Source organism: Sitophilus oryzae, unplaced genomic scaffold (genome assembly GCF_002938485.1).
Source record: "Sitophilus oryzae breed Bouriz unplaced genomic scaffold, Soryzae_2.0 scaffold_937_pilon_pilon, whole genome shotgun sequence".
NCBI lineage: Eukaryota > Metazoa > Arthropoda > Insecta > Coleoptera > Curculionidae > Sitophilus > Sitophilus oryzae.
Window position 1 is genome coordinate 675,982 of NW_022147569.1, and position 22,815 is coordinate 698,796.

General features: G+C 32.7%; 1 protein-coding gene across 1 annotated transcript in view; it reads left to right on the forward strand.

The window, feature by feature from the left end:
• The first annotated feature begins 1,362 nt into the window (after window positions 1–1,362).
• LOC115890943 (coiled-coil domain-containing protein 170-like) overlaps window positions 1,363–22,815 on the forward strand; it is a 37,452-nt gene continuing 15,999 nt past the window's right edge. The window contains exons 1-8 of the mRNA XM_030911307.1: window positions 1,363–1,442; window positions 1,520–1,678; window positions 11,208–11,512; window positions 13,543–13,750; window positions 15,966–16,106; window positions 16,248–16,419; window positions 18,234–18,406; window positions 22,562–22,762. Coding sequence (XP_030767167.1) covers window positions 1,577–1,678; window positions 11,208–11,512; window positions 13,543–13,750; window positions 15,966–16,106; window positions 16,248–16,419; window positions 18,234–18,406; window positions 22,562–22,762 — 1,302 coding nt within the window. The 5' untranslated portion in view covers window positions 1,363–1,442; window positions 1,520–1,576. The remainder of the gene's footprint in view (window positions 1,443–1,519; window positions 1,679–11,207; window positions 11,513–13,542; window positions 13,751–15,965; window positions 16,107–16,247; window positions 16,420–18,233; window positions 18,407–22,561; window positions 22,763–22,815) is intronic.

Sequence of the window (22,815 nt, forward strand, 5' to 3'; positions counted from 1 at the left end):
TAAGCATTCTTCAAGTTTTTATAGTACTACCGGTACCCTAATTAAAAAAGCAGAAGGGAGGACATATGGTGAGTACAAATACAGATATTTTTTTATGCGATTTTATAATTATTTATTATACGCATTATAGAGATGATTTGTTTTAGGAATAAATGTAACACGAGACCGAAGAAAGATGTTACCAACAAACGTTTTTTTTTCATAATGGAATAGATATTTTTATGTTTTAGTTGTGTTATAATAAGTAAATAAAAATGTTTTAATTATTTTAACTACAAGTTTTGATTGGCGTTATTGACAGGTGATAAGTTCAAAATTTCTACACAGATAGCGCTAAATCGAAATATTTTGGAAACAAGGTTGTTGAGCTTTTAAACTCATAAGAACGCTTTCTACTTACATTGATTTATATATTTTTATTTTCAGAACCGGGATATGAAAATAGAATTAAAAATCTATATTATATTTCAAACAAAAACATTTTGTAGCAAGAAATAATGATATAATATAAAAGGGGCTGAAAATATGAAAGTACATTATTAAATTAAACGATGAATTTGCTTTTGCCAGACATTGTTTGTTCGAGGAAACCTAAAAACAAAGATTTTAAGACAAATAAATTATGGCGGATGTCGACATTGTTGATGGTTGTTTTCATTTTGAAACCCACACACAGACATAGACTATTTTAGTTTGGTATTTCGTTTCTTCACATTTAGAAACGGTGGCTGCTGAAAACGGAAACATCTTGGATACAAATTGCAGAAAATGTTTCGAAACGTTACCTCTAAAAGTTTTGATATCGTATCGAAACATTTTAGCAAACGGCTAGTGCCACCACAATGAAAATACCTGTAATAAAGCCATATAAAATATATAGGTTTCGAAAATGTTTCCTATATGTGGCATATCATATTAAAAAAAATCGTCAAGAAGAGAACGCTTAATGAAAACTATTTCTATAGTCTCTAGTAGAAGGAACTATTTTCAAAACAAGAGACGCTCTTTGAGTCCATTTGGTGGAATTCGAATTTCGAGTTTGTTTTAGAAACTAAAAACTAAATCTTTCTGTTTTTGTAAACTAAGTGTTTAGTAACATATTTACATATTTGGTGGAACTTCGGCTTAACTAATTAAAAAATATTGAAAGTTTCCATAATATTAGTTCATTGCTATGACGACATAATATATCCTTAGCTCAGTTTTTAACTCCTTCCTTACTTCTTTACTTCACACTTTTATTCCCTTGGTTACATCGATTTAACCTTGTGCGGAGCATTCCGTGACTTCGATGCACTTCAGACTGTAAAATTTTACATTTTGCTTTTTCTGGCTTCGCAACTTGGTTCGATATTCTTGGCCGTTTAGTGCAGAGACTTTAAAAATAGAGTTTAGATAACTTATAATAAATAACAATGGTTTTTTAATAATACATTATAAAGGTAAACAAACACGTTATATAACTTTATAATAAATAAATTTTTATTTGATAATAAAACATTTATATTTTTGTGTGTAGCAAATTTTTTCGAAGTGAACAAAATACAAAGATTTATAGAATTAATAATGGTAAATAATGGAGAGCCAACCAACTGAATCTGTTGCTTCCGGAAACGCAGAAGAGGATTGGGAGATTTATCAAATTTTATGTGAAGGGGATCAACAAAAGGAAGTAAAGGTAATTGTATTTATTTTGTCATATTTAGTAGTTTGCTTTATAGTTAGTTAAGTTTAGTAGTTGCTAGTAGTTAGTTAATAGTATAAAATAAAAGTTTCATAACATATCTAAAAGTTATTTATAGCAGTGCGTAGACAGTGTACAATTGAAGGGCTTATTGTAATAACATGATAATTAGCAATTAGTGTTTCTCTTGCCTTTTATTCAACAAATTTGTAAGATAAATATTTAGCCAGTTAAACTAAACTATCTCTAAAACATCTTCAAATTTATATTTATTAATATTTAAATTCACATATTTTTTCAAGACCGCAAAGTCTAATAATTCAGAATTATAGATTCGTGGCATATGTATTGTTATTACAATAAGCCCTTTAATTGTACGTAGAACACAATATCTGCCAAATGGCTACCATGACTTCTCTGGCAGCACGCAATTCTTTTGTTGAAGTTTGCCATTACTGTTATGTTTAGTTATTATTAGTTATGTCACGAATTATTCGCCTAAATTATTCTTTCAATTGTTGAATGGTTTGGGAATTTTTTTAGCTTTGCTTTTCACTAGCTCCACAAAAAATAATTTAGCGGCGTAAACTCGCATGATCTTGGTGGCCAATTTACGTCCCCATTCCTGAAGATAAGCTCTCTCCAACCTGTGTACGCAATAAGTTCAATGTTTCACCTGTTATATGACATGTCGCACCATCTTGTTGGAACCACATATTCCCTATATCCATATCCCTTATTTGATCCCGCAAAAAACATCAATCATCATTCGGTGTCGTTCTCCGTTTACTGTAACAACTTGTCCGTTTTCATCTTCTTAATGCTTGACTTGACGCTGCTAGATTATTTTTTGTGGGGCTATGTGAAAAGCAAAGCTTACGAAAACAATCCGCAAATCATTCAATAATTGAAAGAATAAAGGAGGCGAATAATTCGACATAACTCCAGAAATGTGTTCAGCACTAATGTAAAATTTCAATAAAAGATTTGTGTGTGCTAGAGAAGTCGTGGTAGCCATTTGGTGGATATTGTGTTCCCATATAATTGTACACTGTCCAGCTACGCACTGCCTTAAATATCTTTCAGTTATGTTATGAAACTTTTATTTTATTCGTTATCAACGAATAAAATAAAAGAACGAAACCGCTTATTGGAATGCTCTTTATTTCAGAGTTTGCTTTAACTTGATATTGTACTGCAAAATTATTTTTATATACATATCCTGCAAAGCTGAGATGTGAAGAAAAAAATTACAAAAATGCGGGTTTATTTTATTGCCATCTTTGAACATATACCGGGTGCATCTCAAAAGTGGCTCACCTCTATAACTTATTTTTTCAGATAAAAAAAAACGAGATTTGGTGTGTTAGTATATTACATATGAGAACTTGGGTATGTTTTGGTTTAAATAAAACATACAGCTTCGCAAAATGTTTATATATTGCCCAATTTGGCACCAAAAACAGAATAATCACAATAACAAAACAACAATAATCTCCCGGTCGTAGACAACTATTACTCCGCAGTCTCCATATGTCACGCCACAGCACAAATGTACCGCCTCTCTGGGTGACTTGGCGCCAGCCGCCAGCACTCGTCGACACATCCCAGGGTCATCCAGCCTACTGCATATGTTCTCCGGTTAGAGAACACCAGGGGTGCCAACACTCGGCCTTCCTGACTGGATGTTGTCGATCATCTACCTGAATATAATAATATATATATTTAGATCTAAAAATAACTATATTTAGGTTATCACAAGATAATGCCCAAAGATTCGACAGAGTCTCGCCTTAGTGATTCTCAGAATCGGATATTTCAACATATTCGCTAGGGTATCTAATCTCCTCAGACTATTCAATCCCTGACAGCGAATGATTGCTCAGAACAGCACAATTCTGACGTACACTACAGGAGGTGCTTTCAACGGCAATTTAAGTGCTCGGAAAACTCAATTTTCCAAAGGCAGATCAGATTGTCACAGGAGGCACGGAGACCACAAGCCATCTGCACTCCGACGTACAATCAATAATCGGAAATCTGCGAGCCAACGGCACAACCAATGCACAGGTTCAGATTTCGAATAACAGATGAATGCACAGACATTTATGTTTCAATGGTACCAAAAACATGCAGTCAACGGCATTTATGTCGGCTACTTCATAGCGATCGTTTTCAAGCGACTTGACAATGCGGAAAGGTCCTTTCCACTTAGGAACGAGCTTGCGGTACTTCCCAGTACTGACAATAGAAGAGATCTTCACAAGAACCAGGTCTCCTTCCGTAAATGTAACAGGATTCCCTCTGTGTGAGTCGAAACTAGCTTTCTGCCGTAGTTGACCTTTGCTGATTTTCTCGCTGATGGATTGTCGAAGTTTCAGGACATCTACATCACTTTCGGACTCCAACCAACCAATATTTTCAGGTTCTGCTCGATACCCTAGCAACGCTTCTGCAGGGGTAGTAGCAATGGCTTTATTCAACGTGTTGTTGAGCCCCAACTGAATATTGGTGATGTTTTCATCCCATTCATCATCTTCTGCACCTGCACCCATTGTTGCCAAAGAATCGAGAACAGTTCTATTGTACCGCTCGACCTGTCCATTACCGCGAGGCATGCCAACAGCATTCAGATCTAGCTGTATTTGATGCTTATCACAGAACTCCCTCATCATCTTGGAAATCCATCGGTTTACATCGTAATGCAATGGATCGAATTCAGAAATATCGGTATCTCGCACAGACATACCCATCCGTGGCCTATGTTCACTTTTAACTAAATCAATTATATCTAGGAAACCTGATTTTAGTAAGTCATTAACTCTCAGGGGCGGTGTGTAGGAACGTTTTTCTTGATCATGCTTTTTCACTTTTTTCTGACGTTCTTCACTGCTAGACGAGCTGCTGGAAGAGCTACTTCGCTGTCGGCGTCTATGATGCTTTCGTTTTCCCATTTTCACTCGTGAAAACACAACTTTAGTACTAAAATGACGAACTTCACTAATTAATTCCGTTTCTGATGAGAACTTGGGTATGCTTTAGTTTAAATAAAACATACAGCTTCGCAAAATGTTTATATATTGCCCAATTTGGCACCAAAAACAGAATAATCACAATAACGAAACAACAATAATCTCCCGGTCGTAGACAACTATTACTGCGCAGTCTCCATATGTCACGCCACAGCACAAATGTACCGCCTCTCTGGGTGACTTGGCGCCAGCCGCCAGCACTCGTCGACACATCCCAGGGTCATCCAGCCTAGTGCATATGTTCTCCGGTTAGAGAACACCAGGGGTGCCAACACATATATGAGAATTGATTGAAGTATTCAATTTTTTTCGGTCACTTCCTGTTTCACCGGAAATAACTACAACTTTTTATTTTTAAATAGCACCTTCGACCTTTTATTTACTTTATTCAGAAGAAAATGACACTCTGAATAGAATGACATGTCACATTAGACATGTCACATGCCAACTTTTGACATTTCCGCTTAAAAAATCGTTTTTAAATTTCAATCTAGAGTGCCATGGCTGTGTTGAAAACACTAATCAAGGAGCCTTTTAAAAATAGATTTGATCGTATAATGTTTTTCGTGTCTTGTCCCGGCCGGATAAAAGATGCCCAAATCATACTTTTAATCATATCTTATTTTCTTCAAATGGAACAAGGGTGGCTCATTAGCATATTTGGAAAAAGCATTTTTTAAGAATAATTTGGTACCACACATTTGGTATCGACACTCTGAATAGAATGACATAACATATGTTAGCTTTTGACATTTTCGCATATGGTTTATTTGAAATTGTAACATGCGGTTCATAAAGACAATTTTACTCGAAATATAAAAAGTGCTTTTCCCAAATATGCTAATAATTCACCCTTGTTCCATTTTGAAAAATTGAGTTATGATTTAACTGAACAGGCCAAGACACGAAAAACATTAGATGATCAAATCAATTTTCACAAGACTTCTTGATTAAAAATTAGCGTTTTTAACAATTTAGATTGAAATTTAAAGTACGATTTTTTTTAAGCGAAAATGTCAAAAGTTGTCATTTTATTCAGAGCGTCATTTTCTATCGAATAAAGGAAAACTATACCGAGCGTACCATTTAAAAATCACAAGTTGTTGTCCTTTCCGGTTAAACAGTAAGTGACCAAAAACAAGTTAATACGTCAATCCATCATAATTTATGTCCTATAATAACATACCAAATCTCGTTTTTTATCTGCAAAAATAAAAAACTTATAGGGACCAATTTTGATACGCACCCGGTATATAAAAATCGAGATAAAGATATACATATGTATTTTTTGATAATTTAATATTTTAAATATTCGTTTATTTCTAACTATTTCTTTCTTCTTATCGATAAAATTAAGATATATGCGGCATGAAATAAACTCTTTGAAAAGATCCTTGTGGATAAATTCTTCCAAACTTTCCGAAGATATACTATTTCATAAGTAGTGTCTCAAATGACATAGATTTTAGATATTTTTGGTACCAGGATAAAGGTTGTCTCCGCTTTTTTGATATCGATTCTATCGTTGATATTTTAATAAATTGTGTCAGTGACAGTATTAGTTTGTCCTCTGAATAAAACACTGGCAAAATTTGAAAAGTAAATTCCAAAAATTCAGGTAAAAATTCGAACTAAGGATCTCGAGATATATGTCTAGAACAGACAAGGATAATGTTTGAATAAACATAACTAATTATTTAAAATGAGTTGTTAAACGACTTTTATCGATTCTTGTCTGGAAAAGCTCTCTTTTATATGCTAATTTCTGCAAGACACGCTAATATACGTTGGTAAACCGAGGTATTGTAGTGCACCGAATGTATATTCACCGAACTGCTGTGTCCAATAATGTGTAAGTAAATTACTCTGTGCTCTGTTATTTTTAGACTGAAATAAACTATATTTCGATTGTCACCCAATACGTAACTGTAAGATTTATGCATATATCGATTAATCAAATATCGGTTTAAGTATAAAATATCAGAAAATGTTCATATCAAAATGAAAAAAAAAAAACTAAAATTTATTCTGATCATTCTTCTATTAGCTATTTTATTGATGAAGTTCTAAATCAATGCTTATTAAGATAGGTAAAGTTTCGAATCATTTTATAAAAAAATTGTATGCGTAACTATTATCATAATAAATATTTATTAAGTAAAATATATACAACTGTTTAAAAATATCATACAATTCAACAATATTATTTAGTAAGCTTTATCTTCGTGGTAGTTGTTGGTTTTCTTCATCTGCAACAAAAATTCTTCATCTGCAACAGTTTGAAGACTTTTAAGAATCTCCCTGGGCAGGTGGTATCGAAGGCATTGTTCTTTTTTTTATAATTTGGTCTGTGTCGTCTACATTTATACGCTTTTAATTTTTTTCTTAAGATTTTTATAATTTAATTGTGTTAATTCTTTCGGTAACATATTATATATTGGGTAGTTTCTGTTGTTAGTTTTTGTAAAAGTTTTTTTGAGTTCTCTTTGCTGTTGAATGTCTGATTTTCTTCTAGTTTCGTAAGTGTGTATTTCTTTGTTAGTTTTTAAAGAAATATTTGTTTTTATTAATTTATTTATGATTTTGTGTAGGTAGAAGTAATATATTATGATATTTTATTAATTGTCTTACGTTTAGTTCTGTTGGCGTTGGCTTATTTTGTTGTGTTTGTAGCATGTTTAAGTTTTTTTGTTTTTTTTATAGAAAAAGTTATACAGGTTGAGACAAAACTACTACTGAACATTGGTCACCTTTAAAATCAATTTACTCCTTTAGTTTAAATGGAATATCCAGTGTATTATTCCGATATTCAGTGGGGAATACATGTTTCTTAAAAATACTATTAAGATTGCCTACCCATCAAACAAATATTTTCCTAGATATTTTCACTTTTATGACTTGTGTAGATTTTTACTGGTTATAAAATTTACTGTTGATAAAATCTAGGTGTCTGATATTACTTCGACATAGTTGTGTAATTAGTTCAGCTTTAGCAACTAGTTAAAATAGCTAAATAAATTAAAAAGTCTCAGAAATTTTTCGAAAATGGAACCTTATCCTACATCAGAGAGAATTATTGATATGATTCTATTAGTTGGTGACTGCAGTGTGTATTCACCAAATAATAGAATATTTAAATGCTCCTGATTTTATCTAGTCTGGGCTTTTTATAGGGATATGTTAAAGACAAACAAATAAACAAACAAACAAACAACGCTTTATTGTACAAAAAGCCAAAACGGCTTCATCGACAAAGCACGCAAAAAACAAACAAAAGCACAAAAAAAATACAATACAACAAAAAATACACAATACAAATAATACAATTCAAAAAAAATTTAAGTCATTAAAATAACAAAAAGAATATACATGGACAATTACAGAACAGTATGCAGTAAATAGATATAATTTTAGAGTTATAAAATATTAAATACTTGACCTTTGACCAGTGTGTGAGATGATCAAAATTTTAAAATTCAAAATTGTTTATAATTAAACATCAACAAAAAAGTCGTTTACCGCATATAGGGCTCTCTCCAGTAAGTCTGATTTTAGAGCTTTTCGAAATGCGACAGGGTTTACAAAACTCGACCAACTATTGTCGACAACATGAGAAAAATGATTGTGGCTGTTTGTCGAAGTAGAACTCCACGTATGTGTTTTAACATGAAAAGATATTTTGAAAAAAAATCATTTTAAGCAGTAAAACAGGAAAGGAAGCATTTTGAGCATTTGATTTTATCTAGCTAATTTTTGTTACATAATTATAGCTTTATATTTAGTTTTGCTTCTGTGATAATTAAAATACGTTTTAAACGTGTATTTTTTTATTATAGTATTTTACCTCCTTTAATTTTTGTTAAATTAACACAGCCACCTAGATTTTTTCAAATAATAAAGATCTACTTACACAAAATCATAAAAATGAAAATATCTTGGAAAATCATTGTTTGGCAAAAATAATAACATTTTGAATATTTTTGAATTCGCTATTGAACACCGGAATAATATACCGGGTGTTCAATTTAAAATTAAGGAGTAACTTGCTTTTAAAAGTGACCAATATTCAGTATAAGTTTTGTCTCACCCTGTATAACTTTTCGGGTCAAATTTTAATTTTGTTTAATATACAATGCTTATGTAATTATATATCAGGATATACAGGGAATTTAGATACCTGTTATTGAAATATAAATTTTATTCTTCATTTTCACAAAATGTGAAATATGTCAAAATCTTTACATTTTAGGCATATGCTTCTTTAATAAAACTCACCTTTATTTATTTCCTAGAATCCGAAAATCAATTAATACATAGGGTGTTTCATTCCAAAAAACACGAATCTGATGACATTTTTTTGGGAACCACCCAGTATAACTATATATATTTCTATAAAATATTTTCAATTAACTTACATATAAAATTTGCTCCCAAAATTTTATTTCGATATAAACTACAGTTTTTCCTGGAGGCTCCGTGTCGTATGAGAGGCGCCACCCTGTACTGTATAGATTAACAGTGGTTGAATATGGGTGCTGAAATAATTGTAATGTATATTTTCGCCATCATTTATATATTTATACTGTTTATTTTGTGTATGTTCATTCAGAATATACACAGAATTAATAATTAGAATTTTTTGCCTAAAAAAGAATTTCAACACAGTTAAATATTCCCCTTATACAGGGTTGTTCACCACATACGACACGGAGTATTGTAGCTCAACGATTATATTTTTACAAATTGTAAGATTTGAGTTCGATGAAGGACTATTAGAGGTACAATTTAAAAATAATTTTACAAGATACAGAGTGTCTCAAATAAGTAAAAAATATCAAAGTTGTATTTTTTTAAATGGTACACCCTGTATATTATTACATTTTTAGTTTCTACGATTAAAATAAAGGTAAAGTTGTTTAAGGTTTATTATACTTAAACCTTACCGTTTTTGAAATATTTTCAATTTTGTGAAATTGCAGTAAAAATTTTAAGGCATCATTTCTCCAAGGGTATCAAAGTTTTTAATACTAAATATTTACTGAAGTTTATTTATTGATCAGTTATTCTGTTACAATAATAAAAATAATACTACCTTATACAGAGTGTCTAAAAATTTATTTTAAATAATTTCTAGCTTTAAACGCCAATAACTTCTTTAATTTAAATGGAACGTTCTGTATATTTTAGGAGAATCAGATGCACAATTTAATTGTCTGTCAAATTGTATTATACCATTTTTTACCTATACCTTCAAATTTTCATAGAAAATGCATTTTCTTATAATTTAGACCTCATTTATCAATATACCCATGGAATGTTGACATTTTAGATTGTTTTTAAAGCAACAAATGTACAAAATGTACAGGCTAGTAATATTATCGATTTTAACAAAACGATAATATTACTAGCCCATTTGTATGCAAAAAGAAAACTATTTAAATCTTTATAAAAGTGTATACCATTAATTAAATATAATACTATTATTTCTGGATTTGAGTCAGAAATCATTATAATAATAAGTTATCAAAATGAACGTCTCTGTTGTTATAAATAAGTATTTATTAAAAAATGAAATATCATTTTTAAGGTGTTACTTTTTACCACCCTGTCTAATACACATACAAAACTCAGTTTTTTAGTATTTGGGGCAATTATTATTAATCAACGCAAACAGTCAGTTAATGTAGTTTGAATACTGGAATCATATTAATTGGTCCTCTTTAACAAATATTTAAACAGTTTTTTTTTATTTTTTAATGTTTATTTCATTATATTGACAATATTAGTATCTGTACTCTTTAAAAATTTGGTACATCTTTAAGAATAATCTAAAATGTCAATATGCCATGGGTATATTGATAAATAAGTTCTAAATTACAAGAAAATGCATTTTCTACGGAAACTTAAAGAGATAGGTAAAAAATGGTATAATACAATTTGATAGACAATTAAATTGTGCATCTGATTCTCATAAAATATACAGGGTGTTCCATTTAAATTAAACAAGTTATTGCCATTTAAAGCTAATAATTATTTAAAATAAATTTTTAGATACTCTGTATAAGGTAGTATTATTTTTATTATTGTAATAGAATCACTGATCGATAAATAAACTTCAGTAAATATTTAGTATTAAAAACTTTGATACCCTTGGAGAAATGATGCCTTAAAATTTTTACTGCAATTTCACAAAATTGAAAATATTTCAAAAACGGTAAGGTTTAAGTATAATAAACCTTAAACAACTTTACCTTTATTTTAATCGTAGAAACTAAAAATGTAATAATATACAGGGTGTTCCATTTAAAAAAATACAACTTTGATATTTTTTACTTATTTGAGACACTCTGTATCTTGTAAAATTATTTTTAAATTGTACCTCTAATAGTCCTTCATCGAACCCAAATCTTACAATTTGTAAAAATATAATCGTTTAGCTACAATACTCCGTGTCGTATGTGGTGAACAACCCTGTATATCTTTCTTTAAAGATGGAAGACCATGGTGAAGTGGATGTAACAACTTCTCTAAGGAGCGAAGTAGCAGCTTTGCAATACAAAAGAGATAGATTAACACAAGAGGTAGAAGAAATGAGGTCACAAATACGATCCCGCGACCAGCGATGTCTGGAGTTACAAATGGAAGCAGAGCAACTCAGGGAACAATCAGCTAGGCAGAACGTTATCATTAGTTCGTTGAAAAAGCGAGTACATGAGTTGGAAGAAAGAGAACGAAATTTGTTTGCCTCTCAGGGAAGAAGTGAGATAGCTTTACAAACGGCTCAAAGAGATATCAGGTATGTAGTTCAATCATTACAGTTGGAGGTTGGAACCTTTGGTGTTATACAGCAAAATAAAACACTAAATCACCACAATACAGCAAAACATTTTTCTTTTACATTGGACGCGTGTTTCGCTAACCATGTTAGCATAATCAGCAGATGATCAAGACTGATCTGTCTGTCAGTCTCAAGCAGATGACCAATCATCTGCTTGCAAACTTACGAGCAATACCAGTAATAGTTATACATATCTTACCTTGATCCAACTAACACATTATTGAGAATTTTTCTGAAACAGTAAACATAATATGATTTAGAAACATAGCAATACTACAGTATATTATTATTTAAGATTTTCACTCTTAATTCTTTAAGTATTCTAAGACTTTCAAAATTGTTTGAAACTGTCTTAGTAGTTCTTGGCAGTAGGTATTTTTATTGAAAAAGAATAAAAAATAACTTTCTGCATTTATTTTAATTTTTGCTTTTTGAGAGCTAAATATGTAGTTTCAAATACGTTCGTAGACTAAAAATTAACAACCAAATTAAGAAAAAAATCAACAATTATTACTGCGGGATTATGAGTAGAGTTACAAAGTTGCTGTTTTCACATCACTGCTACTTTTTTATGAAACTAAAGATGCTAGGTATTTATGCTTCGTGGATTACGAAAAGGCCTTCGATAACGTATGTTGGGGACAGTTGTGGAGTATAGTGGCTAAAATGGGAGTATTGTTACATTTGTATTCTTACATTTGTCAGATAAGAAAATGAATACGTCAGGGTTGCGGTCCCAATGCTGTTTAACATCTACAGCGAATACAGTATGGGGATTGTACTGGAGGAATGGGCAGGTGGTGTATCACGGAATGGCTACAGAATATCAAACCTACGTTTTGCTGAAAACACAGTATTGGTAGCCGCAAACCAGCTAGAACTGGAAGCAATTATAACAAGATTGGAAGCTATCAGTAGACAGTTCGGCCTTCGCTTCAATTACAAAAAAATAAAAACTAAAGTGATGATTGTTGATCGCGAAAACAACAACCGCCCAGATATCACAAACATAAACCGCTGCCAAGTTGTGCAACAATTTATATATTTAGGTGCACTTATATCTAATACCAGTAGTTGTGAAGTGGAAATTCGCCGCAGAATTCAACTGGGCCGTAACGCTATGACGCAGCTTACCAAAGTTTAGTCGAACAGTCATATAACAAAATCGAAAAAAATCAATGCTTCGGAGACATTGACATTGTTAGCAGCCGACAGACGACGCATTGACGCCTTTGAGATATGGTGCTAGAAGAGGATGTTGCGAATACCAGCACATCGCACCAATGTGTCCGTCCTTAACGAAATCCAATTACCACAAAGACTTTCCAGCACTGTTTATAAACGTATACTTTCCTTCTCCTCTGCCGTGTCAACAGGAGCGTGCACATGGAGAAACTGGTAGTACAAGGAAGACCTGCAGGATCCCGTCACCGAGGCAGATCACTAATCAGGTGGGTGGATATGGTTGAAAACCTTATGAATACCAACCTAGAGGAGCCGTTCGAAGGACAGAAAACAGGGAAAATTGGAAAGCCAGAACCAGAGCAAGTACACGTCGTACGCGACTTACGGACTTACACGACGAAAGATGCTATATAGTCAAATCGTATATCCTAGACCTCTTAATTCCTGAAATACAGGGCAAAATTAAAAATGTTGCATTTTTCGACCCCCTTCATATCTCGGGTATCTTATAACTTATAACTATTGTTTTATAACTGTAAAAGTTTCTATCTAAAAAAGCACATAGTTTAATCAAACCACAAGTTTAATCAAAATGTTGTTATATTTAAGTTTATATCACTTATGTTTCTTTTTTTGTTAAAAATATTTTACATATTTTATTAAAAAAAAGTCATTTTATTTCATTTTCATGCAAATAACGTTTTTGAGCACGAGATTTGCTAATCAAATAATTGATCCTTTATCTGTATACAATACTTAAGAAATACTATTTGCTTTTGTCCGCAATAAAATGTAATTTTTAGATACAATGAAGAAAAAGCGAAAGAAATGGAATCGAAGGTCAGACATCTTGAACTTGAACTACTAGCAGAGGAGAAAAAGAAAGAAGCCGCTCGAACGCAGTTTCAAGATTTTGTAAGGAGATTATCCGTCGCATTAGGCGCTGACATTATTGACAGTTCCAGTGTTTCCACCGAAGCACTAGTGCTAAAAGCATCCGAATTAGTGCAGGTATAAAGTCGATTTTTAATTTTTCTACTTTTTATCTAAATTGAAATATAATCAGCAAATAAACTATTCATATTTTTCACGTTTATTTATTTGTATACATATTACAATATTCAATATGTGAGTGATGGATAGGCAATGAGGAGTGATGCGTAGTCAATATGTGAAGTGTATGAACAAAAAACGTGACAAAAAACTATGTGCGCATATTTGAAGTAAAACTTCTTACTAATCGCTATTAAATTGAAGAATTTGAAGTACATGTTTGAAAAAGTAATAAATTAAAAATTAATAAATAATTTGATTCACTTTCACAAAATTTATACTAAAATGATTGTCTGAGGACTCCATTCGGGTACCTCTATCCACGCGCCGAGTTTGGTTCCAATCGACCCATAATTAAGAAAAATTCTGATGATTTCGACCATTTAGAGGCATCGGTTTTTAAACGTCGAGGGCGCCATCCTGTAGCCCGTCCCCAATTATGCCAAAATCGTCCCACATTTTTTTAATATCAAATCCCTAGTCCCACCCTGATGAAGATGTAAACGAAACGTCGTATTCAATTTTGCGGGGTGGGATCGTGTGCACCGTCGCTGACATAGCCTACTAACCAAATTTGGTCCGGAGCAGACATGACGTTTTGACGTTTCTCACGTCAAAACAAAGTGTCACAGAGACATGTGTCGTGCACGGTCAAGTTGGTCTTGGTCCATTCTATCGACATACAAAATTTCATTTAAATTGGACGATTTTTTCGCCATTGAAGATGGGGTAGAGAAGTTTTACTTAAAAAAAAGTAATACTAGAAGAGCTGTGCACGCTAGGTCTTGGTCTTGCGTAAGTTTTGCCCTGTAGGGTCTTGGTCTTGCATATCTGGTAGTGGGTCTTGGTTGGTTGGTTGAAGTGGCGAATGCGACCTCTTGTCGAACTCCAATTAGCAGAATTGCCGTTTTGATACCACTCACCTTGAAACACTATTCCTAGAGATGATATAGTTGGATTGTTAAGTGTTTATAACCCTTTGGTAGCATTGAGAAAACGGGTGACTTCCGTTATTCTTTTCCCGTCTTCAAGATATACGAAGGTGTCCTTTGATCATTCTTTCGGGTCCTTTGTTAAAAAACTTTGTTAAAAAGGATGCCTATTCCCACCGCATCTTCACCATTTGGCCAGTGCCCTGTATATATAGTAAACCGCCTTTAGCCTGGCGATATCCTTACGCGACCTAATTATCAGCTCAGTGTTCTGCAGGTGCTTAACGTTTTCCATCTACTGTTTACCATAGACAGAAAGCAGAGTTAAATGTTTTTTTTTTGTGGTATTGAGAGGATTAAAGACATCTGATGTATGAGGCCAAAAGAGATCGTCAGCGCGTTCTTTCATCAGTCAGGAACTAAAAGCAAGGTTATGTCGTAAATTTGTATGTCATAAATTTATGATGAGAAAAATGTGATTCTGTGGGGAAAATGGTTAAACACTAAAATATCTTATCACTGAGTGCGCCGAGACGACAATCGTTTGTGTCATAAACATTGGTACGATTCCTGTCGAAAATGGAGATTTGGCCTCTATGGAGATGTCTCAGATACTGTCTTTTGTCAAAGTCCTGAGACTGTATGATGAGTTATAACTCAGTTCCTCGCTCAGCCATTCGCAGGCCTTCTAAATAGCAAGTACCTCTGCCTGAAAAACACTTGATCTGTCCAGAAGCCGACAAGATCTTGCGATATCAAGACCTTTCGAGAGAACTGCCACACTTACGCCTGAATCCATCTCGAATCTAATAGTGCAATGTCGAATTCCTTCAATAAATTGTGAGTCTCCCACTCCTTTCTAGTTGTGATTCTGACTTGAAAGTGTCAGATAATCTAATGGTACAGCCATAATATCCTTCGGTAATCTTCCAGCAATACTGTTGTGATCATAGAGTTCCTATGATTTGGCTGTGGGCGTCGAGGTGGGCGTTGATCTTAACGCTCTTGTAACGCACACGCAACTCTACTTTTCCAAGTTTGGAAAGATTGGCTCTCTTTTCCAAAGCTGGCAACCATACCTGGGATACACGGTTGGGTCCCTACTTCGTCAAGCACTCGGTAGTGAGTCTTGCTTTTTCTGCAAAACCAAGACTAATTTTGCACAATGTTCGAAAAATATTCGCATGATATAAAAGCAATTTTCTTTAAAAAAAAATAATTTTGTGTACATGTTCAACTAGGAAACATCTAGATTAAGAAACAAAGCTCACAATATAAGCGACACACTTGGATCTGCTGAAATAGAACTCCGAACTTGTAGAGATAATCTGAATAGAGCTCTGGAAGATAAAGAAATTCTACAAAGACAGTCTGCCAATCAAGTAAGAGAAATTTTTAATTGAAATTAAATCAAGATTGAAAAAAGCTTATAAAAAAGACAGTATATAAAATGAATATTAAATTGAACGTTTAGTTTTTAATATTAAATTAATTATTAATGTAATTATGTTTATCAAATACAGATTATAGAAATTGATCGTCTCAGACAGGAAAAGGAATCTTTAGAAATGCAACATCGTGTCACGGAAAGAGAACTGTTAGAACTGAAAGAAAAACTAGCGATGTCTACACGAAGTTTAGGATCTGCTAGTGGAAATATTGCTCAACAAGAATCCTTAATTTGCCAACTGAGAGGTATCTACTACTACTATCTATCGTTATTTTCTTCTATACGAAAATTATGTGGTAAATATGTACAGAGTGGGTCAAATTGGACACTTTTAAAGTGAAACACCCTTTTCTATAGGAGATAGATGAAAACTAATATTGGTGTCTGGAGCTCAATTTTCATCAAAAACATGATGGTGAAAACCGCACATCAATATCTGTTAACGTTTCGGAGTTACGGGGTGTTTTTCAAAAATGTGCATTTTTAACAAATCGCTATAACTTTTTTGCTATGGAAAAATTTGTATTTCTATGAAAACATTTCCAAAGCACCTTTTTACGTAGAATCTAATGGTTTAAGTATATATATTTTTAAATTAATAATTTAAGAGTTATCAACAGAAAAATTGATTTTTTATTTGGGACATCCTGTATATTTTTAATTAACTGAACTGAAAAGAACTCCAGACTTACCTTTCCAGAACTTAATTAACTGAAAAGAACTCCAGACTTACCTTTCCAAAAATGTCACACTCTTGATATTTTGTTATAATTCCCTTCGAAATACAGAATTTTTAAAAGTTCGCCACCTTTAACTAGTAGGCTTTGGACCCTTATTGATGATCTGCCCCTAATGGAAGTCAAAAACATATTTTTCCAGCAAGACGAGGCACCGCCTCAGAACGCGTATGTTATCAGCAAATTGTTGCAGCCAATTTCAAGAATAGTTAGCCGTCTAGGCCGCGGGACTTAGTGCCTATGGATCTAATCCTATGGACATATTTGCGGAGGAATAAAGGTTATTATTTTTAAATTACCCGTATAATCTAGACAATAATTAGAAATACTTAGCAGTTATGAGAGGGTATCTTTCACCCCTAGTGAATTAATGAATTCCTCGGAAAATGTTCAAAAACGGCCCCGTCTGTCTATAACAGAAGACGGTCGATATGTCGAACACCTGTAGCAAAATCTCATGTCTTGTAAATTGCTTGCTATTTATTTTTATTGATGATTAGATATAGTTTCAATGTGTGATTGTTCTGCATCTGCATGTTAAAATTCTGCATCTCTCATAGCAAATATTATTTTCGTTTTAATTGATGCTCACAGCTAGAATTTTTTTGCATTACAGCCGGCGCCGTTCAAAGCCTACTTATTTAAAGTGGGCGAATTTTTATAAACTCTATATCTCGAAGAGAAATCAAGCAAAATATCAAGTGTGCTATATTTTTGGAAAGATAATTTTAAATTCTTTTCAAAAAATCAAATTTTCTGTTGATAATTCTTAAATTATTAATTTAAAAAAAATTATAATTAAACCATTAAATTCTACGTAAAAAAATGCTTTGGAAATGTTTTCATAAAACTACAAAATTTTCCATAGCAAAAAAGTTACAGCGATTTGTTAAAAATGCATATTTTTTAAGAACACCCCGTAATTACGAAACGGTTAGATCGATATGCGGTTTTCACCATCATGTTTTTGACAAAAATTGAGCTCCAGGCAGCGATATTAGTTTTCGTCTATCTCCTATAGAAAAGGGTGTTTCCCTTTAAAAGCATTCAATATGGCCCATCCTGTACAGTGTTCAATTTTGATTGGAATTGATGGGCATCTCTCTTATTATTTAAGACAGAACCTTACGTCCCCTTTAGTTAAAATTGCCTTTAGTTAACAGTTTCATAAAAATTGCAATTGTTCTATGGGACAAAACGCTTGCAAAATATTAAGTCGATCGTGTAATTCATGGCAAAGTTTAATAATGTACATTAGAAAATAGCGGTAGAATATTTTTTTTATTTTAATAAACATAACATTTTTCTTTGTCGAAATCAAGATGATCTAAAACTGAAAGAAGACAAAATTCAGAGGTTGCAATCGGACCAAAAACATACGCTTGAGTCAATAGCTATTTTACTGAGCACACCAACGAGGTTCGTTGATTCTTTAGAGGGGCCAATCAAAGAAAAAATACATGAAATTTTATCTGAAAACAAAGAAAAGTCGTTGGTAAGTAATTCTAGATTTATATTTAAGTGTTGATATAGAAAATATTACTCTAATTTATTTTCATATTAGTGAATTATAATTTGGTTACTACATTCTAAATTATTGGTTTTGGTTTAATTGGGCTAATAACTAATCGATAATACAGTTGGGGGGTTTGAACCTTTCGTGTGCTTTCGTGTTATAACAGCAAATCAAAACACTAATTCACCACAATACACCAAAACACTTTACTTATAAAACTATAAGCGTGTTTCGCTAACCATGTTAGCATCATCAGCAGTAACATGGTTAGCTAAATGCCATTCCAGTGTTAAAAGTAAATTTTTTTTTAAGTTTTTTGTTTATTGTGGTGAATAAAGCTTGATTTTCATGCTTCCGTTATCCGTTGATAGATGGTCCGACGACGCAGTGATTTTCATCTGTAATTTTTTTATTCCAGTCCATCAACGGAGAAAATTCGTACGATAACGGACGTTTTGACAAATTTAATCTAACCTTAATAAAATAAAATAGTACAAGAGGGAAAACCGTCGGAAAAACGTGAATTTTAAGAAAGCTGGTTCTTTAATATATATTTTACTATGCTCTTCTGTGCTCTCCTGACCAAGTCCGGCTCGTCGCGTCGTGCTGCCGGTAGACTACTGCGGTTCACTACCACGTACCACATCTGTATAGGGTATCCCATTTTTGTGTGTTTTATGGGATTTCTCGTTTATGAATAGAGCTACAATGATGCGATTTTCACATTACTTTGTTACTTTTTTTTACATGTTCTAGCCTCCTTAGTTCCTGAAATACCGGGCGAATTTGTGATGCGCAGTAGTGAACAGATGTTGAATACAGATATGGGATGCGCAATAGTGGTAGCGCAACGTCTACCGGTAGCGAGACGGTCTGCACTCTGTTCAGAAGAGCATAGCAAAAGATATATTAAACGGCACGGAGGGCCAAACTCCAACCGCGGAAGGGTGTGTACCCTCGGAGGAAGAACTGTTGTCAGAGGATGATGGGAAATACCCTGTCCCCTCTACAACAGGGGTATGATGGGTTTGGTTAGGTTTTTGTTTAGGTTTTTGGTTGGTTGATAGACTGTGCGATGACTCAAGGAAGGGTGGCACAATAGATCATTAAGGTCGCAGTGATTAACCCCCCCCTCTTCCCCATTCTACATTCTATGCTCTTCTATGCTCTCCAGACCAAAGTACGGACCGTAGGGCTGCCGGTAGACTACTGCGGTTCACTACCGCGTATCAAATCTGTATAGGGTATCCCATTTTCGTGTGTTTTATGGGATTTCTCGTTTATGAATAGAGATACAATGATGCGATTTTCACATTACTTTGCTACTTTTTTATGAAACTGTAAATGGGCGAATTTGTGATGCGCAGTAGTGAACAGATGTTGAATACAGATATGATGCGCAATAGTGAACGCAACGTCTACCGGTAGCGAGACGGTCCGCACTCTGTTCAGAAGAGCATAGCAAAAGATATATTAAAGAACCAGCTTTCTTAAAATTCTCTCTCGAAAACGTTGCTAGCTCTTAGACTATAAATAAAACAGTGGAATCGTTATGGAAATGAAAATATAAAATTACGCCAATCACAAATCGTACATCCGTTGAACGGAGGCATCAAAATACAAGAAATTTAAAAACTGCGTAATTTTCTGACCAATCGAAGTCTATAAATTCTACCAATAAAATTAATATCGTATCATCGTATCGTCGGATAACGGATACATGAAAATTAAGCTTAAGTGTTTTATTCAAATTTTTTAAATACTAAATATCGGTAATACTGCGGGTGTGGGTATTACTAAGGATATTAATTTAACACTTAACGGCTATAGAGTGGTCTGCCACTGCCAGACACCTCGAGCTAAATATTCCTCTAAATTTCGTAAACACCTGCAATTGTAGTAATGAGTATGCATATAGTTTCAAGTCAATAGGTGTTCGATAAGTTAATAAAGCGATAAACTCATTAGTTGAAGTGCTGATTTATTGAATATAAAGAAATTCGAGTGGTGTCTACCGGACCTGCGCTGCGTAGCGACTGGAAATATTTTTTAAATTAATTTTTGGATGTTGAATTGTTTTTTTTTATTTATTTGTTTTATTATAGATATACAGGGTGGTCCGAACTGTATTCCGGAAACTTGGGCAGCATATTCTATTGATAAAAATAAATAAAAAAGTTCGTATAAATGTATGTCTTAAAATGCTTAGTTTCGGATACAGGGTATAGAAGTTTCATTTTTATTTTGTTTTTTTTCAAATAATGTCTGAAGTAACGTCAATATTTGGATGAAAATTGGTGTCTGGGAGTTTTTTGATTTAAGAAATTTGATTTTGATGTAATTATGACTCCTATTTGTATAGGACGCCACCTATATACTTTTTGACTGGTTTGAAGAGTAATAACTTTTCGTCCGTACCTGTATAAAACTAATAAATAAAAAAAATATACATCTACGAGGGTTTCTACGTAAAAAAGATCTTTTGGCAAAAATCGCTACGAGTAATGTTTCTCGATATATTTGGAATCGAAATTATCAATACCTGTCATCATTAACATAAATTAAACATGTTGACTAAATAGTTGTTAGACTGAATTCATAAATTTCAAATGTTTTTGTGTCAAAAGTTTAACAGAAACTGTTTTATCATAATTTTTTCGAAGAAAAATATATGATTAATTTAAAAAAATAAAAAGTTCCCAAATTTATCGTTTCAGTTAAATAACTATCTACTCAACGTGTTAATTTTTTGCCAAAAATGTCATGTATTCACTATTTCCATTTTAAATATCTTGAGAATGATTGCTCGTGGCGATTTTTACCAAGAGACATTTTTTTTAAGTAATAAATCACGGAAATGTATATTTTTTCACTCAGTAGTTTTATACCAGGTACGGACCAAAATTTATTACTTTTCAAAACAGTTATCATTTAACACATGTAAATGACGCCCCCTAGAAATAGAAGCATATTGACATCACAATCAAATTTTTCATGTCAAAAAACTCCCAGACACAAATTTTCATCCATATTGACGTTACTTAAAAAATTATTTGGAAAAAGTCGAAATAAAAATCAAGCTTCTACACCCTGTATCTCCGAAACTAAGCATTATCGGACATACGATATATATACGACATACGATACATACGATATACATTTATACGAACTTTTTTACTTATTTTTATCTGCAGAATATGCTGCCGAACTTTCCGGAATACAATTCGAACCACTCTCTATACTAAAATTAAGTTAGGTATGTTCAAATTTATCACTAATAAATATTAAAAAATTGGTATTTATGGCCATTGATCATTCTTTCCAAATGGTTTGACGTTAGCACCAAAAATGCACATGTTATGCATCAAAGCTATACAAATGCCTTCAATATAGGATGTATAAATTTTCTTAAACATCTAGAAGCAAACAAGCTATTACAAATAAAATGATCGAAAAAAGGTTGTTCAACCAAAAAGCGCACCAAGAAAACTAAGATTGACACTATAGTATGCGAACAACAACTGAAGAGGAGTTACTATAAATGAAAACTCTTTGCTCTATGTGCTCTCACAAAATAAAAACAAACATCTAGAATCTCTGTACAATTTGTAAAACCATTTGTCCACATAGTACTCAAAACAAATATGTTTAAACTGCTGCGAGTACAAAAATAGGTGTAAATATTACTTTTTTGTGTTTACCACGTGATTTTTAAAATAACATTTAATTACCGATTTGTAATAATTGTTTCTATTACATTTTGTGTATATGTTACGGTTAAAGTCCGATGTCCGGCTAATGTCGATATTACCGGGTAATCTTGCGAATAACACAAAACAAAACAACCAAAAACATAACTAAACCCAAACATTAACCTGTTAATGTCGACATTAATTAACCTGACATGGGACTTTAACCGTAACATATATATTTTCAACTAACTCATGTAAACTCATAAAGAAATACAAAAACATTTTATGTTATGTTAAATTATGTAATTTAATAAAGGTGTCTACCGGACCACTCCGTAACGAATAAACAAAAATTATCCAGTGAAGCCGTTGAGGGTCAAATTTATTAGAATTTAGTTGACACTATTTTAATCCCTTTATCATTAATATTCTTTTGTTCTAGTTAATTGATAATTTAAAAGACAAATTAAACAACGAAACGCAACAACTCAGTAGACAAATATCTTTATACGAGCAAGCCAATTCTAGAATAAGACTATTAGAAGACGAAAAAAATCATCTTGAAGCAAGATTACACAAAGTAGATGCAGAATATAACTCTTGTGAATTAAGCAGAGATGGACTGAAGCGTGATAAATGCACTGTAATTATTTTTATATTAAATTCAGATTTAGAGTTATTAATATTTTGTTTTAG